Genomic DNA, 22,476 nt, shown 5'->3' with positions numbered 1-22,476 from the left:
GAATTACAAACAATGTTGCCTAAGGGAGTTTTCATTTTCTTTTCACAGCAAATACATTTTCCATTTTCCGAGTGCCAGAAATGATTTTTTTTTGTGAAGGACCTACCATATATTTGTTGCAAAATTGGACCTAATAAATTTCATAAAATACTTGGCCATATTTAATGCACAATTGACAAAATGGTTGGGTGTCAAAAGTTTTGATCCACCTCTGATGAAAAAGACAAATTCCCGCCGACTCGGCTGGAAGCGGGTCAAATTTGAACTGCAGCTACCTCATAGTTTGCTCTTTATTTTTTCCAAAAATCATTTCTAGGTACACAAGTATCTATTTAATTATAGAAACAAAAAAAAACTCCAAGATTCAACCACTAGCTAGGAACGGTCATTCCGCCGTTTTGACCGCATTTTGAAACGGGCATAAGAAATTCAAAAAAAATCAAAAAATTGGAAAACCTTCGCATTGTGTCACTATATGTTCCAAGTTTCCAGGAAAAATGAAAAACTTGTAATACGGAAATTATTTTAAAAAAGTGTTCTCAGAAATGAGCTATCATGCGTGAAGATTCATGGCTTTCAAGCCAAATGATCAATCTTATGGCCACATTCATGGCATAGTTTGTTCAAATGATCTCATATTGTGCAAAAGGGTGCATCTTGGAATTCCAAATAATGTTTCCTAAGGGATTTTTCATTTTCTTTTCACGGAAAATACATTTTCCATTTTCCGAGTGCCCGTAATGAGTTTTTTTTCTGAAGGACCTACCATATATTTGTTGCAAATTGGGCCTAATAAATTTCATAAAATACTAGTCCATATTTAATGCATAATTGACAAAATGGTTGGGTGTCAAAAGTTTTGATCGACCTCTGGTGAAAAAGACAAATTCCCGCCGATTCGGGTGGAAGCGGGTCAAATTTGAACTGCAGCTACCTCATAGTTTGCTCTTTATTTTTTTCCAAAAAACATTTATAGGTACACAAGTATCTATTTAATTAGAGAAACAAAAAATCCAATATTCAACCACTAGCTAGGAACGGTCATTCCCGCCGTTTTGACCGCATTTTGAAACGGGCATAAAAAAATCAAAAAAATCAAAAAATTGGAAAACCTTCGCATTGTGTCATTATATGTGACCAAGTTTCCAGGAAAAATAATAAACTTGTAATAAAGAAATTATTTAAAAAAAGTGTTCTCAGAAATGAGCTATCATGCGTGAAGATTCATGGATTTCAAGCCAAATGATCAATCTTATGGCCACATTCATGGCATAGTTTGTTCAAATGATCTCATATTGTGCAAAAGGGTGCATCTTGGAATTCCAAACAATGTTGCCTAAGGGAGTTTTCACTTTCTTTTCACGCAAATACATTTTCCATTTTCCGAGTGCCAGAAATGATTTTTTTTTGTGAAGGATGAAAGATCGTGGATGTCGCCTAGAGGGGGGGTGAATAGGCGTTTTAAAATAATTACGGTAGAGGCTCGAACAAATGCGGAATAAACCTAGCGGTTAATTTGTCAAGCACAAAACCTACAACAACTAGGCTCACCTATGTGCACCAACAACTTATGCTAAGCAAGGTAAGCAACAAAGTGATAGCAAGATATATGACAAATAACAATATGGCTATCACAAAGTAAAGTGCATAAGTAAAGGGCTCGGGTAAGAGATAACCGAGGCACGAGGAGACGATGATGTATCCCGAAGTTCACACCCTTGCGGATGCTAATCTCCGTTTGGAGCGGTGTGGAGGCACAATGCTCCCCAAGAAGCCACTAGGGCCACCGTAATCTCCTCACGCCCTCGCACAATGCAAGATGCCGTGATTCCACTAAGGGACCCTTGAGGGCGGTCACCGAACCCGTACAAATGGCGACCCTTGGGGGCGGTCACCGAACCCGTACACTTTGGCAACCCTTGGGGGCGGTCACCGGAACCCGTCAAATTGCTCGGGGCGATCTCCACAACCTAATTGGAGACCCCGACGCTTGCCCGGAGCTTTACACCACAAAGATTGAGCTCCGAACACCACCAACCGACTAGGGGGCCCAAGCACCCAAGATAAACAAGCTCAAGGGCACCAAGCACCCAAGAGTAATAAGATTCTCAACTTGTAACTTCCACGTATCACGTGGAGAACTCAAACCGATGCACCAAATGCAATGGCAAGGGCACACGGAGTGCCCAAGTCCTTCTCTCTCAAATCCCACCGAAGCAACTAATGCTAGGGAGGAAAATGAGAGGAAGAACAAGAAGGAGAACACCAAGAACTCCAAGAACTAGATCCAAGGGGCTCCCCTCACATAGAGGAGAAAGTGATTGGTGGAAATGTGGATCTAGATCTCCTCTCTCTTTTCCCTCAAAAACTAGCAAGAATCCATGGAGGGATTGAGAGTTAGCAAGCTCAAAGAAGGTCAACAATGGGGGAAGAACACGAGCTCAAAGGATTAGACTCAATGGGGAAGAAGACCCCCTTTTATAGGAGGGGAGAAAATCCAACCGTTATCCCCTCACTCAGCCCGCACAATGCGGTACTACCGCACCAGGGGCGCGGTACTACCGTGGAGGACCACGGTACTACCGCGACAGCAGCACAGGCCGGAACTTGCCTGACTAGGGGGCAGTACTACCGCTTGCGCGGTACTACAGCTCCCCCTTGCGGTACTACCGCAAGGCAGGAAAGTCTCAGCCTGGGAAGGGCGCGGATGAAATAAATTACATCCGTGCCTACTTCCGCTGAGGGAGGACCTGCGCAAAAACTCCGGCACGGTACTACCGCACACGAAGAGCGGTACTACCGCGTAGGGCGCGGATGTAAAAAATTACATCCGCCCCTACGTCCGCTCATGCTGCTGAGCCTGGCCAGAGCCCACGGTACTACCGCGCCCACGGCGCGGTACTACCGCGTAGGGCGCGGATGTAAAAAATTACATCCGCCCCTACTACCGCTCGAGCAGCTGCGCCTGGCCTGAGGCCACGGTAGTACTGCTCCAACAGAGCGGTACTACCGCAAGGGCCTGCGGTACTACCGCTCCAAAGAGCAGTACTACCATGTGCCCTAGATCAGCAACACTAGCAGTCCTTCATTTTGCAGAGAAGACAACGGGGGTAACAATAAAACCAGAACCGCCATAACTTCCGCAAATGAGCTCCGAATTGAGAAAACTCAAGCTTGTTGGATACAAGACAACGAGTAGCATCAAAACAGAGACTGGTTAGTAAGAAGAGGCAGAGGAGGTATGCCTTACAAGAGAGGAGAGAAACCTCCAACAGAGAAGAACCGGCATACCCTCCAACATCGAAAACATCATAGAAGACGCATGTGAACTCCGTTTTCGATGAACTCGAGCTTGTCATAAAAATGACCAAAAGCTCCAAAACTCACAAGGAGAAGAACCAAACAAGAACCAATAAGGATGATGCAAGGATGCAATGGTTTGAGCTCTCTACGAACGATACGATCAAGCAACTCATCGAGAGCCCCCCTTGATAGTACGGCAATCGATCCTATAACCCGGTCTCCCACAACTACCATGAGACCGGTAAAATAGAAAACCTATCAAGGGCAAACCTTTGCCTTGCACAAAGTCCACTTGAGCTAGATGATGATGATCTACTCCTCCTCAAGATGGACCACCTTTCTTGATTGCGTTGGCTCGATGAAGACTAGTTGATTGCTCCCCCATACTCCACTATGGGTGAGCCACTCTTCCGCTCATCTTCACAACTCCATTGTCACCACAATGGACGGCAAGCTTCAAGCACTTGATCTCTTCATGATACATCACTTGAACTTGCACACCGCAACCTAACCCCATAAAGAACTCTCACGAAGACCATGGGTTAGCACACAAAGTGTAATGGACAATGCTTACCATACCATGGGACTTGATCCCTCGGTACATCTTGTGCGCTTTGTGTGTTGACTCTTTTCAACTCTCTTCATTTGGATGATGTCTTGAAGGTGGACATGAATGATCACACAATCTTATTCTTCAAGACATGCTTGCAATAAGCTCAACACTCACATGACCGATCTTTGGATAATTCCTTAAAAGGACGATGGTCATCACAAACTCTCCTTGAAACCAACACATGGACTCCAAGAAAAGCCTATGGACAAACCCTTCAAATACAATCAAGGAAATCATTAGTCCATAGAGATTGTCATCAATTACCAAAACCAAACATGGGGGCACCGCATGTTCTTTCAATCTCCCCCATTTTGGTAATTGGTGACAATCACTTTCAAGAGAGTTAATATAAGGAATTATGCATCACCAAGCAATGCAACAACTAATAGTGCATGCGAATGAGATGCAAATACTGAGGAACAAAACCAAAGCACGAGGAGATAACTCTCTAAACTTCTCCACAAAACTCTCTGAAACTTCTCCCCCATTGGCATCGATTGCCAAAATGGGTGAAAAGCTTAGAAGGCCAAACTAAAAGGTGTTCCTCCATAAATTGTGTATCTCTCAACAAGAGAGTGGAATGCAATACACATATCCAATTGCCGATACGTGGAGGAAGACAAACTATATTGAGGCCCAAAGATTGCAAAAGAATGATATGACACAAAGACATAACAGAGAGAGACACAAGCAATCATACCAATTGAAGCAAGCAATCAACGGATATCAATTGAACCTACTAGACCAATGATCCTACATGCAACAAGAATAAAGATATTATGATAAACGCAAAGGAGTGTTCTAAAGAAACTAGAGAAGCTCCCCATGATTTGTGCACACATAAGAATTTTTGTATTTGAATACAAAGTGCACAAAATAGGATCATAGCTCCCCCAAAATCAATAGAAACTCACATCCAGTGCAAGTGAGCATATAGGAAACAAAGCCTAGCGCTTGCAACAAGTACATGGTTGAGCAACATGTAAAAGAGGCAACTTAAGAATGGGCTCAACCAAAATGATGTGTGTGAGTCATGGCGAAGCAATTGAGAAGACTAAAAATAGAATGAGCATTAAGCATCAACATAGTCTTGAAAGAATGAGGCACACGATGCAAGGCCTATCATTCCCACACACAACTAGCAAATGGGTTCACAAGCTTACTAATAAGCATATAAAGAACCTATGCTTGTGACAACCCGTGGTGAAGATAGAAGATGAAAGCCTCATCAAGACGAGGGATACCAATAAGATGGCAAAAGCCTCGTAAAGACAAGCATAGGGAAAATAATCTTCACCACACACGAGTGCATCAAGATGCTACAATAGAGGACACGCACCCAAGGCAAAAGCTTTCACGGAGCCACCAAAGAAATAACATAAGAAAGACAAGGTGGACGTGAAAGAAAGGATATCAACTAGAGATGTAAGTTCTCTCAAGTGTATAAGGTTCTATGTAGATGAAATCATGATGATATATATATCTACAAAGAAGAATGTACACCCGAAATAGTTACAACACGAAGGAACAAGATATCCACAAGGAAGTCATAAATATACCAATAAGATATTTGCTTGAAAGCATAGCACTTGGCTAGATATGGTCTTATTGTATATAAATGAAGTCCAAACACACATCCATCAAGGGCATCACAACTAGCAACAAGAGATCATCGTTGGGATGCTTTGAGAAAGGAAACAAGTATCACAAGATATGAAATGAAAATCATGCCAAGAAGCAACCTACACAAGGTTGAATGCAAGAGGAGAAAGCATGAATAGATACTTGTTACCGAGATATCATTGGAAGGATGTAGTAGATACCAATTGAAGGTAGATAGTAGTTCATTGATCATCCTAGCTTGATCCCAATATGCACATGGTGACAACACCTTCCTTGTGAGTGAGCCGAGCATCCAATGCATCTCCACTTGCTCCTAGAACAACAACACAAACAAAATGGTACCCAAACTCATTGGGACCAAAGAGTTAGAAACACCAATATACATAGGACAAACTCCACATAACTATGTGCATATAGATATGAAAATGAATTTCATGCACATCTCATCCAAATTGAGACTAGGTGGAGTTTCCCCTATATATTGAGTCAAAGAAAGAAAGCATGCCAAATGAAATACATGAAGTAAACATGCATGCTCAAGACTTTCAAAACTCGAAACCAAAGACAAAGAAATGCCAAGTGAAAAGGATACCAAATGGAGAAATCATCACTTGGAAGATATCATTAAAGATACATCAAGGAATGAGATATCCATTGATACACACTAAACTAAAGATGTCAAACTCCCAAAGAGAGGATGGTTCCAAACAAACCAAGCTCTCGACAAAGTTTCATGATGGCACAAAGTACCAAAAGAAAAAGGCTTGCCTTCCACCAACACACTTGATAAGGATCACAAAAAAAGTGTTCTAAAGAAAATAGAATAGCTCCCCCACGAGTTGTGCATTATATAGGATTTGTATTTGAATACAAGAAGCACAAGGTGGGATCACCGCTTTCACTATATCTAGAAAACACTAGACAAGAACAAGAAATAAACAAGATCCACAAGTGGTATGGAAGACAACGGGAGTTGACACAAACCTTGGCAAGAGAAAAAGCAAGTAAAACAAAAGCCAATGTAAAGATGATCAACAAATTCTACCACACATAAGACTACCAATTGTCAAAGACAAGAAGTATTTGGTAATAATTCCCGGTGGTAGATAGCAAGGATATCCGACATCATCTTCACTCCAAACAAAAAGCAAATTGCAACTTGTAGAGCTAACATGCCACCTAGGAACAAGATAATCTACAATATCAATTCTAGGTGACAATATCTCAAATGTACACATTTTCTAGGCTTGTAATATGCACTTAGCATATTACTCCCCCATAATGTGATACCAATAAGAACTTAACAAGAGGCAATAAGAGGAACAAACAAGAGATAATTAATGGACTATTTAGAATTTGAATTTCTCATGAGAGATATACCACCTAGCGACTAGATAATATTGTAATATCAATACTAGATGGTATTCCTCATGTACACACATTTATAGGATTGTGAGGTGCACAAAGCACATCACTCCCCCAAAATGGGATGTTCCATCAATCTCTCACACGAGCCAACTAGGATACAAACAAGAAGCATAAAGGCTCAACGCATGACACACACGTACATGATGTGCAAACCAACACACACATACTTGATTGCTCAAGGTAAGCACGTTGGAATCACAACATATACAAACACATGCAAGGAACAAAACCAAAACATGCAAGGGGGCAAGTAACTTTCAAGGTAAACAATTTTAAGTACAAGTTACCGCAAGGAGGCACATTGGATATAAGATAGAAACTTGATAATCCAATTGACTTGGCTTGAGACAAAGAGAATGATGAAGTCCCCTTAATTCTTCATAATTTAGCCAAGTCTCCAATGCCCTCCAACAACACCTATTGATCAAGTTTGAGCTTGTTGGTCCCCAACCAAGTTGGGTCCTAAGAGGTTAGTCACAATAGGTTTGGCTACCCAAATGGTTCTTTTCTTGACACCACTTTGAGTACCAACAAACTTGGCAAACACATTGCCAACCTTATCCTTCCCAAGAGAATAGATATCATCAATAATAATTGGGTTGGATAAGTTATCACTAGTGCATGAAGAAGCGACGTGACCTTTCTCACGACATAAGTAGCAACGTCTACTCTTCACTTTCTTCTCATTTGATTTCTCAACTTGAGAAGCATTAGCTTGAGTCTTCTTGGGAAGAGGCCTTTCTTCAACTTGAGGTTGAGCATGAGAATGCAATTGTAGCCGCTTCCCTTGTTGCTTGTCACTAATAGCCTTCTTCTTCAATGGGCAAGATCTAACATGATGCCCTTCAATTTTGCACTTGAAGCAAATAATCTTGGCCGAATCCTTGACTTGTTTTTGGCCCTTCTTCTTGTTGATCTTGGACTTATTCTTCTTGTTGGAGTTGAATCCAAGTCCACCTTTGTCATTGGGGGATTTTTGCACACTCAAGATATTGTTGAGTGTGGATTTCCCTTGATGACTCTTTTCCAAGTCTTTCTTCAAGGAAGTGACTTGGGCCTTGAGCTCTTTGATTTCCTCTACATGGTTAGTCTCAACACAAGTACTAGAGGAAGTATAAGCTTCATCATTAGAGCAACAAGGCAAGGAAAGCAATTCATCGCAAGATGTACCAACATTGTGAGTAGATGAATTACAAGGACTAGCACATGGCAATATACTATTTTGACTAGAAGTAGTGCTAGTATCCACATGAGGCTCACTAGATGTTACCTTGGCAATCATGGCCTCATGAGCTATGTTTAGCACACTATGGGATACTAGAAGATCATCATGAGAGCTTGAGAGCTTTTCATGACTTTCTTCCAATTTCCCATAATTGCTAGATAGCACCTCGAGTTGAGCCCGTAGCTCAACATTCTCCTTCAAAATGGATGCTTCACAAGTAATAGAATTAGTAGCACAAGCATCATCATTAACAACAAGAGGAGAAGGCAACTTGGCAAGCTCTTTGAGATAAGAAGCTTCAAGTTGGGCATGAGACTCGGTGAGTTTGATGAGCTCACCCTTGATGACCCTTGAGCCATTTTCGAGGTGCTCAAAATCCTCAAGGAGTCTAGCATGAGCAACTTCAAGCTTAGCATTTTTAGTTTTAAAAACATTGGCCACCTCAAGGGCTCTATCAATAGATTCCTTCACTCTAGACAATTCTAGAGCAAAAGTCTCCTCAAGAGATTCCTTGGTGGTTTGTTCAAGTTCAAGGGCTTGAGAGAGGTCCGCAATCTCATTTGCGTAATCACGCCCATGAGCTTCCATTTTCTCAATGGTGACCTCATGCTCCTCGAGATGAGATTCCAACTCCTCAATATATTTCTTGCCCTCAATGGCAATGGACATAATTTCCATGAAGTTGGAACGAGCAATTTTATTTTTATGAAGAGCTTTAAAAATCATCTCCCCCTTAGTTTTTAAGGAGGCAACATTATTATTCTCTTCATCATTATCCTCATCATCATTAGCATCAACATCATCATCAAGAGACATATTGGGGTTCAAAGTAGGAGATACCTTTGACGCCTTGGCCATAAGGCAAAAAGCAATAGATGATGATGTAGGATCCCTTGAGGCACCATTAAACACCACATCTTGTTCCATGGAGTGTTCGGTTTCCTCTACATTGTTAGCACAACAATTCGAGGAAATAGATGCATTTTTATCATGGCAACAAGACATAGCAAGCATATCATCATGAGATTTAGTCAAGCAATTTCTACATGATATGCAAGGACTATGAACACAAGCATGTGAAACATTTGGAGTGCTCGAAGTGTTAAAGCCCAAAGAGGGAGCATTGCAATAATATAGTGATGAAGAATCATCCACAATAAGCATACTATCATCATTGCAATGACCAACACTACTCACCATATCATTACCTTGTGGCAAACCACATGTAGGTGAAGTAGAAGAAGTTGAGAAGACTATATGACCGGAGGTGGAGGAAGAACAACCATCCCCACAAATCTTGGACACACCATATTTATCTTGAAGCTTTGTCCATAACTCATGAGCATCCCGGAACGGCATGAGTTGAAATATAACTACATTGCTCAAAGCATCGAAAAGCACATTAGAGGCTTGAGCATTGAGATAAGAGTTTTTCTCATCCTCTAAAGATAATCTTTGGGGATCCTTTGGAGGAGAAAAACCCATATCTACAATTCGCTCTAAATTTGGGTCCATGACCCTAAAAGATTAAGCATGCGAATTACCCAAACATCAAAATTTGTGCCATCGAAACTAAGAGTGTCAGAGAATCCTAATCCTCTAGTCGACATCTTTACTCTCTAGGCGGTTAAGCCCAACAAAGAGAGACGAGGCTCTGATACCAATTGAAAGATCGTGGATGTCGCCTAGAGGGGGGGGTGAATAGGCGTTTTAAAATAATTACGGTAGAGGCTCGAACAAATGCGGAATAAACCTAGCGGTTAATTTGTCAAGCACAAAACCTACAACAACTAGGCTCACCTATGTGCACCAACAACTTATGCTAAGCAAGGTAAGCAACAAAGTGATAGCAAGATATATGACAAATAACAATATGGCTATCACAAAGTAAAGTGCATAAGTAAAGGGCTCGGGTAAGAGATAACCGAGGCACGAGGAGACGATGATGTATCCCGAAGTTCACACCCTTGCGGATGCTAATCTCCGTTTGGAGCGGTGTGGAGGCACAATGCTCCCCAAGAAGCCACTAGGGCCACCGTAATCTCCTCACGCCCTCGCACAATGCAAGATGCCGTGATTCCACTAAGGGACCCTTGAGGGCGGTCACCGAACCCGTACAAATGGCGACCCTTGGGGGCGGTCACCGAACCCGTACACTTTGGCAACCCTTGGGGGCGGTCACTGGTACCCGTCAAATTGCTCGGGGCGATCTCCACAACCTAATTGGAGACCCCGACGCTTGCCCGGAGCTTTACACCACAATGATTGAGCTCCGAACACCACCAACCGACTAGGGGGCCCAAGCACCCAAGATAAACAAGCTCAAGGGCACCAAGCACCCAAGAGTAATAAGCTTCTCAACTTGTAACTTCCACGTATCACGTGGAGAACTCAAACCGATGCACCAAATGCAATGGCAAGGGCACACGGAGTGCCCAAGTCCTTCTCTCTCAAATCCCACCGAAGCAACTAATGCTAGGGAGGAAAATGAGAGGAAGAACAAGAAGGAGAACACCAAGAACTCCAAGAACTAGATCCAAGGGGCTCCCCTCACATAGAGGAGAAAGTGATTGGTGGAAATGTGGATCTAGATCTCCTCTCTCTTTTCCCTCAAAAACTAGCAAGAATCCATGGAGGGATTGAGAGTTAGCAAGCTCAAAGAAGGTCAACAATGGGGGAAGAACACGAGCTCAAAGGATTAGACTCAATGGGGAAGAAGACCCCCTTTTATAGGAGGGGAGAAAATCCAACCGTTATCCCCTCACTCAGCCCGCACAACGCGGTACTACCGCACCAGGGGCGCGGTACTACCGCGAGGCTGCGCGGTACTACCGTGGAGGACCACGGTACTACCGCGACAGCAGCACAGGCCGGAACTTGCCTGACTAGGGGGCAGTACTACCGCTTGCGCGGTACTACCGCTCCCCCTTGCGGTACTACCGCAAGGCAGGAAAGTCTCAGCCTGGGAAGGGCGCGGATGAAATAAATTACATCCATGCCTACTTCCGCTGAGGGAGGACCTGCGCAAAAACTCCGGCACGGTACTACCGCACACGAAGAGCGGTACTACCGCGTAGGGCGCGGATGTAAAAAATTACATCCGCCCCTACGTCCGCTCATGCTGCTGAGCCTGGCCAGAGCCCACGGTACTACCACGCCCACGGCGCGGTACTACCGCGTAGGGCGCGGATGTAAAAAATTACATCCGCCCCTACTACCGCTCGAGCAGCTGCGCCTGGCCTGAGGCCACGGTAGTACTGCTCCAACAGAGCGGTACTACCGCAAGGGCCTGCGGTACTACCGCTCCAAAGAGCAGTACTACCGCGTGCCCTAGATCAGCAACACTAGCAGTCCTTCATTTTGCAGAGAAGACAACGGGGGTAACAATAAAACCAGAACCGCCATAACTTCCGCAAATGAGCTCCGAATTGAGAAAACTCAAGCTTGTTGGATACAAGACAACGAGTAGCATCAAAACAGAGACTGGTTAGTAAGAAGAGGCAGAGGAGGTATGCCTTACAAGAGAGGAGAGAAACCTCCAACAGAGAAGAACCGGCATACCCTCCAACATCGAAAACATCATAGAAGACGCATGTGAACTCCGTTTTCGATGAACTCGAGCTTGTCATAAAAATGACCAAAAGCTCCAAAACTCACAAGGAGAAGAACCAAACAAGAACCAATAAGGATGATGCAAGGATGCAATGGTTTGAGCTCTCTACGAACGATACGATCAAGCAACTCATCGAGAGCCCCCCTTGATAGTACGGCAATTGATCCTATAACCCGGTCTCCCACAACTACCATGAGACCGGTAAAATAGAAAACCTATCAAGGGCAAACCTTTGCCTTGCACAAAGTCCACTTGAGCTAGATGATGATGATCTACTCCTCCTCAAGATGGACCACCTTTCTTGATTGCGTTGGCTCGATGAAGACTAGTTGATTGCTCCCCCATACTCCACTATGGGTGAGCCACTCTTCCGCTCATCTTCACAACTCCATTGTCACCACAATGGACGGCAAGCTTCAAGCACTTGATCTCTTCATGATACATCACTTGAACTTGCACACCGCAACCTAACCCCATAAAGAACTCTCACGAAGACCATGGGTTAGCACACAAAGTGTAATGGACAATGCTTACCATACCATGGGACTTGATCCCTCGGTACATCTTGTGCGCTTTGTGTGTTGAATCTTTTCAACTCTCTTCATTTGGATGATGTCTTGAAGGTGGACATGAATGATCACACAATCTTATTCTTCAAGACATGCTTGCAATAAGCTCAACACTCACATGACCGATCTTTGGATAATTCCTTAAAAGGACGATGGTCATCACAAACTCTCCTTGAAACCAACACATGGACTCCAAGAAAAGCCTATGTACAAACCCTTCAAATACAACTCAAGGAAATCATTAGTCCATAGAGATTGTCATCAATTACCAAAACCAAACATGGGGGCACCGCATGTTCTTTCAAAGGACCTACCATATATTTGTTGCAAAATTGGACCTAATAAATTTCATAAAATACTTGGCCATATTTAATGCACAATTGACAAAATGGTTGGGTGTCAAAAGTTTTGATCCACCTCTGATGAAAAAGACAAATTCCCGCCGACTCGGCTGGAAGCGGGTCAAATTTGAACTGCAGCTACCTCATAGTTTGCTCTTTATTTTTTCCAAAAATCATTTCTAGGTACACAAGTATCTATTTAATTATAGAAACAAAAAAAAACTCCAAGATTCAACCACTAGCTAGGAACGGTCATTCCCGCCGTTTTGACCGCATTTTGAAATGGGCATAAGAAATTCAAAAAAAGTCAAAAAATTGGAAAACCTTCGCATTGTGTCATTATATGAGACCAAGTTTTCAGGAAAAATAAAAAACTTGTAATACAGAAATTATTTAAAAAAAGTGTTCTCGGAAATGAGCTATCATGCGTGAAGATTCATGGCTTTCAAGCCAAATGATCAATCTTATGGCCACATTCATGGCATAGTTTGTTCGAATGATCTCATATTGTGCAGAAGGGTGCATCTTGGAATTCCAAACAATGTTGCCTAAGGGAGTTTTCATTTACTTTTCACGGAAAATACATTTTCCATTTTCCGAGTGCCCGTAATGAGTTTTTTTTGTGAAGGACCTACCATATATTTGTTGCAAATTTGGACCTAATAAATTTTATAAAATACTAGGCCATATTTAACGCACAATTGACAAAATGGTTGGGTGTTAAAAGTTTTGATCCACCTCTGGTGAAAAAGACAAATTCTCGCTGATTCAGCTGGAAGCGGGTCAAATTTGAACTACAGCTGCCTCATAGTTTGGTCTTTATTTTTTTTTCCAAAAATCATTTCTAGGTAAATAAGTATCTATTCAATCAGAAATACATGGTTTGATGGCGAGACATCGAGGTTTGGACGGTGGCCGAGGGCCCCAACTCTAGAGCGCATAAGCTTGCATGCCCGTCGCATGGTCACCGCGTGACCGTGGCGTTGCCATGCGTTTTGGGCGGCCTAGGCATGTCTAGTGGGTTGGGCACTCCCCAGGTAGGTGCTAGGAAGAAAATTACAATATAAGATTCTCATGAGGAGACCGAACTATGCTCAAAGATGAATTAGCAGCCAAGTGTTTGATTAGCGGTACGGGAAATGCACATGGCCAATGGGCGTGAGTTTTGGCTGAGGATGATCCTATACTAAGAAGAATGTCTTCACAAATTTTTAGGGAAATCAAGAATATATAAATAACACTTCCTTCACAAAGTGCTGCTATGAACAGAATAGGAAAATGAATATTGTTGAATTACTTTTTAACCAGGCAAGGAAGGTTTTTGACATATTTGATGAAGATATTATCCAAACAATTTATGAGAATTTTTTGGGAATTTTTGGAATAACAGAAATATAGGTTGCTTCACAACCTAGGGCAAAAATTGACACATGGACATGACACATAGGCAGAACTGATGAGATGGCACCTAGTCATCGCAACCCACCACAATTTTCAAGGCTATGGCCATCTATATTGGTTGTTAACAACTAGAAATAAGGCAACGGACTAGCGCTGTTTGCAATATGACCATTTCATGTAAGGAAATTACGACGATTCTGACCAAAATGGTCGCAATGGTTTAGGGTTTGGAGCCCCCCGAATAGCTTTTGACCAATTGGTCTCAGATGGTCATAGATCTATGACCAATTCTTCTAGGGTCACTAACATAAGGTCACTAGGTGACGTATTTCTTGTAGTGAATCACAGGTCTGAAACATTTGAAAAGTTCAAAGAATTTCAGAGTGAAGTGGAGAATCATCACAACAAGAAAATAAAGTTTCTACAATCTGATCATGGAGGCGAATATTTGTGTTACGAGTTTGGCCTTCAATTAGAACAATGTGGAATTGTTTCACAACTCAGGCCACCTGGAACACCATAGCGTAATGGCGTGTCTGAACGTCGTAACCATACTTTATTAGATATGATGCAATCTATGATGTCTCTTACCGATTTACCACTATCATTTTGGGGTTATCCATTAGAGACAACCGCATTCACGTTAAATAGGGCACCGTATAAATCCGTTGAGATGACACCATATGAACTATGGTTTGGCAAGAAACCTAAGCTGTCATTTCTTAAAGTTTGGGGTTGCGACACTTATGTCAAAGGCTTCAACCTGATAAAGCTCGACCCCAAATCGAAGAAGTGCGTCTTCATAGGATACCATAAGGAAACAATTGGGTACACATTCTATCACAGATCTGAAGGCATGATCTTTGTTGCCAAGAATGAATCCTTTCTAGAGAAGGAGTTTCTCTTGAAAGAAGTGAGTGGGAGGAAAGTAGAACTTGATGAGGTAATTGTACCTTCTCTCGAATTGGAGAGTAGCACATAATAGAAAACCGTTCCCGTGATGCTTACACCAACTAGAGAGGAATCTAATGATGACGATCATAAAACTTCAGATCAAGTTACTACTGAACTTCCTAGATCAACTAGTACACGTTCTACACCAGAGTGGTACGGTAATCCTGTCCTGGAAGTCATGTTACTAGAATAAGACGAACCTACGAGCTATTAAGAAGCTATGATGAGACCAGATTCCGATAGATGGCTTGAATCCATGAAATCTGATATATGATCCATATATGAGAATAAAGTGTGGACTTTGGTGGACTTGCCCTATGATCGGCAAGTCATAGAGAACAAATGGATCTTCAACAAGAAGACGGACGTTGATGGTAATATTACTGTCTACAAAGTTCGACTTGTCGCAAACGGTTTTCGACAAGTTCAATGGGTTGACTACGATGAGACTTTCTCATCCGTAGCGATGCTTAAGTCTGTCCGAATCATGTTAGCAATTGTCGCATTTTATGAAATCTAGCAAATGGATGTCAAAACTGCAATCCTTAATGGATTTCTTAAAAAAGAGTTGTATATGATGCAACTAGAAGGTTTTGTCGATCCTAAAGGTGCTAACAAAGTGTGCAAGCTCCAGCAATCCATCTATGGACTAGTGCAAGCATCTCGGAATTGGAATATACACTTTGATGAGGTGATCAAAGAATATGGTTTCATACAGACTTATCGTGAAGCCTGTATTTACAAGAAAATGAGTGGGAGCTCTGTAGCATTTCTGATATTATATGTGGATGACATATTGTTGATTGGAAATTATATAGAATTTCTGGATAGCATAAAAGGATACTTGAATGATAATTTTTCAATAAAAGAGCTACTTATGTATTGGGCGTCAAGATCTATAGAGATAGATCGAGACGCTTAATAGGACTTTCACAAAGCACATACCTTGACAAAGTTTTGAAGAAGTTAAAAATGGACTAGTCAAAGAAAGGATTCTTGCCTGCACTGCAAGGTATGAAGTTGAGTAAGACTCAAAACCCGACCACGACAAAAGATAGAGAGAAAATGAAAGTCATTCTGTATGCCTCAGCCATAGGTTCTATAAAGTATGCCAGGTTGTGTACCAGACCTATTGTGTACCTTGCCATGAGTTTAGATTTGGGATACAATAGTGATCCAGGAGTAGATCACTGGACAACGGTCAAAATTTATCCTTAGTTACCTAAGAGGACTAAGGAAATATTTCTCGGTTATGGAGGTGATAAAGAGTGCGTCATAAAGGGTTACGCCGATGCAAGCTTTGACACCAATTCAGATGACTCAGAGTCTCAATCTGGATACATATTGATAGTTGGAGCAATTAGCTAGAGTAGCACCATGCAGAGCATTGTAGACATAGAAATTTGCAAATATACATACGGATCTGAATGTGACATACCTGTTGACTAAACTTCTCTCACAAACAAAACATGATCACACCTTAGTAATCTTTGGGTGTTAATCACATAGCAATATGAACTAGATTATTGACTCTAGTAAACCCTTTGGGTGTTGGTCACATGGCGATGTGAACTATGCATGTTAATCACATGACGATGTGAACTATTGGTGTTAAATCACATGGTGATGTGAACTAGATTATTGACTCTAGTGCAAGTGGGAGACTGAAGGAAATATGCCCTAGAGGCAATAATAAAGTTGTTATTTTATATTTCCTTATTCATGATAAAGGTTTATTATCCATGCTAGAATTGAATTGATTGGAAACTTAAATACATGTGTGAATACATAAACAAATACCGTGCCCCTAGTAAGCCTCCACTAGACTAGCTCGTTGATCAAAGATGTTTAAGGTTTCCTAACCATGGACATGTGTTGTCATTTGATAACGGGATCACATCATTAGGAGAATGATGTGATGGACAAGACCCACCCATTAGCTTAGCATAATGATCGTTCAGTTTATTGCTATTGCTTTCCTCATGTCAAATACTTATTCCTTCGACTATGAATTATGCAACTCCCGGATACTGGAGGAATACCTTGTGTGCTATCAGACATCACAACGTAACTGGGTGATCATAAAGATGCTCTACAGGTATCTTCAATGGTGTCTGTTGAGTTGGCATAGATCTAGATTATGATTTGTCACTCCGAGTATCGAAGAGGTATCTCTGGGCCCTCTAGGTAATACACATCATAAGCTTGCAAGCAAATGACTAAGGAGTTAATCGTGAGGTGATGTATTACGGAACGAGTAAAGTGACTTGCTGGTAACGAGATTGAACTGGTTATGAAGATACCGACGATTGAATCCCGGGCAAGTAACATACCGATAGACAAAGGGGATTACGTATGTTGTCATAACGGTTCGACCGATGAAGATCTTTGTAGAATATGTAGGAGCCAATATGGGCATCCAGGTTACGCTATTGATATTGACCGGAGAGGTGTCTTGGTCATGTCTACATAGTTCTTGAACCCGTAGAGTCCGCACGCTTAACGTTCGTTGACGATATAGTGTTATATGAGTTATATGTTTTGGTGACTGAATGTTGTTCGGAGTCCCGGATGAGACCACGGACAGGAGTCTCTAAATGGTTGAGAGAAAAAGATTGATATATGTGATGATGGTATTTGGACACCGAAAGTGTTTCGGGACGTATCGGGAAGTAATCGGGTCACCGGAAGGGGTTCCTCACCCCCCCCCCCCCCCGGTAAGTTATGGGCCTTATGGGCCAAAGGAGGAAACACACCAGCCCACAAGGGGGTTGGTGTGCCCCTTTCCTTGGTTGGCCAACCCTAGGGAAGGAAAATGGGGAGGGCTAGCCCCTCTTGCCTTTCCCTCTCATGGGAGAAAGGAAAAGGGCGGGGGGGGGGGGGGGCACCCTCCCCTGCCTTTCCCCGCGCTCCAGATAAGGAAAGGGACGGCTTGGGAGAGACCCCAAGTAGGATTCCCCCTACTTGGGCGCCCCCCTTGGCTGCTCCTCCCACCTATATATATGTGGGAGGGGCACCTAGCACATAACACGCAATTGCCTAGCCGTGTGTGATGCCCCCTCCACCGTTTACATCCCCGGTCATATTTTCGTAGTGCTTAGGCGAAGCGCGCGAACGTCACCGAGCTGAACGTGTGCTGAACACGGAGGTGTCGTACGTTCGGTACTCGGTCGGTTGTATCGCGAAGAAAGGTCGACTACATCAACTGTGTTGTGAAACGCTTCCGCTTACGTCTACGAGGGTACGTAGACACACTCTCCCCTCTAGTTGCTATGCATCTCCTTGATAGATTTTGCATGGGCGTAGGAATTTTTTTTGTTTTCATGCAACGTTCCCCAACACTTGGTCCTTGCATGAAAGACACGATTAGCAACCAAGTATGTAGCACCAAGGTTGTCACACCAAAGACAAGGAGTTTGAGTGTGATGAAGACCAAGTTCCTTGAGAATGGATTTGACCCAAATAGTTCTACTGTTGCATTTGCCAAAGCCTTATACTCAGCCTCAATACTTGATAGTGACACTGTAGCTTATTTCTTTGCACACCATGAGACCAAACTAGGAGAAAAGAAAACTGCAAAACCTCATGTTGTCCATTGTTGCATTCATAGGATGGAGTCTCAAGCAGCTAGATATGCAGAATGCGTTTCTTTATGGTGTTTTGGAAGAGGAAGTGTATATGAAGCAACCTCTTGGTTTTCAAGATAAGAACAAGCCATCTCATGTGTGCTGGCTTGATAAGTCTCTCTATGGACTAAAAGAAGCCCCTAGAGCCTGGTACTTTCGTTTAAGTACAAAATTGCAACAACTTGGTTTTATTCCTTCAAAGTCTGGCACCTCACTATTCATCTACAATAAGTCCAAAACATCCATTTTTTGTGCTTATTTATGTTGTTGATATAATTGCCACAAGTTCCTCAAATGAAACAATTGAGAGCTCTTTTGTCAGATTTGAACTCAGAGTTTGCTCTGGATTTGCATGATTTGGACTTCTTTCTTGGTATTGAGGTTAACTAAAACAGAAGGTGGGCGCCAAACATGCAAGTGATTTCTTGAGAAGAGTTGGATTGCATGGCTATAAACCATCATCAACATCATTGTCCAGTCCGAAAAAGCTCTCTCTCACTGAAGGTGAACCTTTGAGCCAAGAGGATGGCACCAGATACACAAGCTTGGTAGGTGCAGCAGGTCCCTTTTTTTTTGGTCGGACACATCGATCAGAAGAAGTTTGACCTGAACCAACACCATTCGAGCAGCAGCAGCACCACAGAAACAAACAACCGGCAAAGATCAAGTTCATGAAGTACCTGTGCAATTATACCAAGAACAAACTAGTACTAGTATTAGATTAGATCACCCGACGAATCGCATTTAGTTAGACGTAGAAAAAAGCATCAAAATACGGCCACTATGGCCCCCAAAATAGCAGTAGCATCACAGAAACGGCTCTAGTTACAGCAGCCGTGATTTCATCTTCATACGTGCGTACGTACGTAGCAGCAAAAAAGGCCTTGACAACGCCGGGCGAGTTCGAATCAGCAGTCGGCCGCAGCCGCCGGCCTCTTCCTGCTCCCGGCCGCCGTCAGCTGCGAAGAACACACAAGGTGATAGCGATTTGGTTCAGTTAATGCTGGTTCGGCCGGCGAATGCCAATGGATTCAGATTTTGTCCAGAGATACTCACCGATGAGGCCGGCAGGTCGGAGCTCTTGAGCCCTCGCAGCCTCTTCGCCGTGACGATGAACATGCTGCACGCGTGCAGAGGCAGTTCATCAGATTCAGCATATATAGTTGCAACTTGTCCAAGGTGTAACTGTTCTAACGATGACTTACTGCCATGGGACGTCCCCGACCAGCATCCTGTCGCCCTCGTCGTCCTCGTACACCAGCGTGTACTCCCCGCCGGCGATCGCGTCGGGTGCAGCAGCGGTGTCCCTTTGAGCTACATGCACAGGCAGGAAACACTCGCGTGAGTGAGACCACGAGAGTACAAGGCTGACTAACAGCGGAACGGAAGATCGATGATGCATGGTGTGTATGTGTGGGTGTGTACCGGCGAGGAGGCTGCGGAAGAGCTTGTCGACGGTGGCGGAGAGGTCGGCGTAGCTGCCGTGCTCCTTGAGCTCCACCTTCCGGCCGATGGGGACGCCGTCCATGTTGACCTTCACGAACAGGCCCTTCCGGCCAGCAGGCTCGTCGGCGCCCTTGACGGCGAGGTCGTTGTCTTTGGTTGCCCTGCCGTCCTCCTTGGACGACGACGGCTTGGAGGCGGCCAGGTTCCGCCGGAACGAGCGCACCGGCGGCCACCCCACGACCGGAGCTGCTGCAGCTGCTGCCGGCCTGCACGTACGTCGACATGTACACAGACGAAGCATAAAAAATCTACATATTTTTCTAAAGAACAAAGACGGTCAGATCAACGCTGCAACGCTGAAGAAAAAGTTTTTGCTTACTTGGCCTTGTAGCCATTGCTTGCTCCTTGAGGTTGGCGAGCAAAATCACCGGCGCCGCTCGACTCATGCCCGTCCAAACCTGACACCACAAACACAAACAGGTGCATGAAAGCTCGGATGATCAACGAGTGGTACGTGCTCCTACAGAGCAGCAAGAAGGAGCAATTACCTGCTGTCGGTGCTGCCGGCTTGGTGAAGTAGGCGGGTAGGCCGAGGCTGAGCTCCAGGCCGCTCTCCCCCGCCGCCGCCTCCCTGAACCCGCTCCACGCCATGAGTGACTCGACCGTTCGTCCCTGGCAACCTCGCTCGCTCGCCGGCGCTGCTCGCTGCTCCCAGCTCAGGCGACAAATCAAGAAAGTGATGGAGACCTCACGACAAGTCACAAGCGTGTCTCTCCTGCGCGGTGACGGAATATATGGCGGAAGAGAGAGGCGAAACAGTGCAGGTGCTGGACGCTGGCTCGCCCACCTGAGACCGAGACGAGATGAAAGAGCCCGGCGCGGCGCCCGGGGAGTATAGTACTGTGCCTGCCTGCCTGTACGCTAGAGCTAGAGCGACCAAAAGGCGGCAGGGGTTTGCGGGAAAGGGACAAGGTTTGAGCGTTTCGAGGAGGGAGGGAGGGAGGTCGGGCGCGTATTCAAAGCGAGCAGGCAGCAGCAGAGCAGGCTACGCTACGTAGGCGCGAAGAAAGAAACGGCTCCCGATTGATTGCTAGCAGCCCTGGCACGAATCTAGGCCATGAGAGGGAGGGAAGGCACGGAGACGGAGGGATTCCGGCGTAGGAGCAGAGGCCGCGAAATGAAACGAGAGCATCTAGATGCCCACCAGGGCCAAACCAGAGCCAAGCACGGAGCAGCTAGCTAGGCCAGCAAGCAACGGCTGCCTACTCTCCTCTCCTCTCGCTCTTTCTATCTCGTCTCCGTCTCTCTGCTGCGGGTTTGAAGAGCCAGAGAAGGAGGGAGCGAGTGTGTGTTGTGTTGGGTTGGGTTGGGTTGTGGTGCACTTGTTGAGCTTATAAACGGGAGGAAAAGCGGAAAGCGCAACGGAGGAGGGAGGGATCCATAAACAAAAGTGATCCCACTGTTTCTGTTATTCTTTTGTGATCTGATGGCTTCATCATGATTCCCTCTAGGGCGCAAACATATCTTGATATCCCAACCCCGGCCTGATCCGGCGGGCCAAATTCCATTCCGCCACACGCGCACCCTCCCTGTTTTGTCTTCCCGACTCCCGAGTGTATAAAATACTTGGAACAGTGTCCTATATGCTGGAGTAGTAAAAATTGTCAGTGCATAGTGTCCTAAAAAACCTGCAACACTTTCCAAGTGTATATTTTTGTTAATAAGACAGTTTCAAGGATTTACAACTGTTAGCGTTGCTGTGGATGACAACAGTAAAATAAAAGCTGTCTTGGATTCGTAGTCTCATATCGCCAGCAACACAGCAGCGAAAGTAATCCCATGGGTCATGTCTATGGCTTATCCCAAGAGCACTGGTGACACACAGTGTCACAGTGACATCGTTTTCAATAATGCCAGCCATTCTAGTGGGCAGTGTAGCGTAGGCCCCGTGTTTGATTGGTGCAAGTAGATTCGTCCATGAAAGTGACAAAATTCCCAGTGTTGGGCCGAGAGGGTCGGATAAGATAAGCTCGGCACTTACTGATTGTTACTAGCACTGTGCATGTATCTCGCCCCTCCCTTTCATAATTAATCTCAAATTAATTAAGAGTTCGAAGTGATCTCGAATGATCTCATGCGTGCTAGATTGAGTATAAATATTACTAATAGGACGCTATGAGCCGGGGAATCTCAGTTGTGTTGGCTCCTTTTTAGCTAGTGCTCTTTGGTTGTTGATTAACCACGTAGGGCAAGCGAAATGCATGCATAAGGACCGAGGGGAAAGCGACCGATCGGCGCCTTTTTTTGTACAATTATCGCATGCTGCATCCGTAG

At 44.1% G+C, this 22,476-nt stretch overlaps 1 protein-coding gene across 2 annotated transcripts; it reads right to left on the bottom strand.

Moving 5' to 3' along the window:
• Window positions 1–18,704: 18,704 nt before the first annotated feature.
• Window positions 18,705–21,519, bottom strand: LOC123068919 (auxin-responsive protein IAA2). Of its 2 annotated transcripts, XM_044491613.1 has the most exons (7): window positions 20,691–21,519; window positions 20,522–20,600; window positions 20,122–20,408; window positions 19,902–20,010; window positions 19,753–19,816; window positions 19,563–19,655; window positions 18,705–19,376 (listed from the first exon to the last, which is right to left on the bottom strand). In XM_044491613.1, exons 1-6 carry the CDS (start codon window positions 20,791–20,793, stop codon window positions 19,605–19,607), a joined length of 693 nt encoding a protein of 230 aa, XP_044347548.1. In that variant the 5' UTR covers window positions 20,794–21,519; the 3' UTR covers window positions 18,705–19,376; window positions 19,563–19,604. The 2 variants fall into 2 exon arrangements, with proteins under 2 accessions (XP_044347548.1, XP_044347547.1); XM_044491612.1 differs by having other exon boundaries at window positions 18,705–19,655.
• Between the last annotated feature and the right edge of the window lie 957 nt (window positions 21,520–22,476).

This window comes from Triticum aestivum, chromosome 3B, assembly GCF_018294505.1.
Source record: "Triticum aestivum cultivar Chinese Spring chromosome 3B, IWGSC CS RefSeq v2.1, whole genome shotgun sequence".
NCBI lineage: Eukaryota > Viridiplantae > Streptophyta > Magnoliopsida > Poales > Poaceae > Triticum > Triticum aestivum.
Note: the sequence above shows the minus strand (reverse complement) of the source record. Positions and strands in the feature narration are given on the sequence as shown.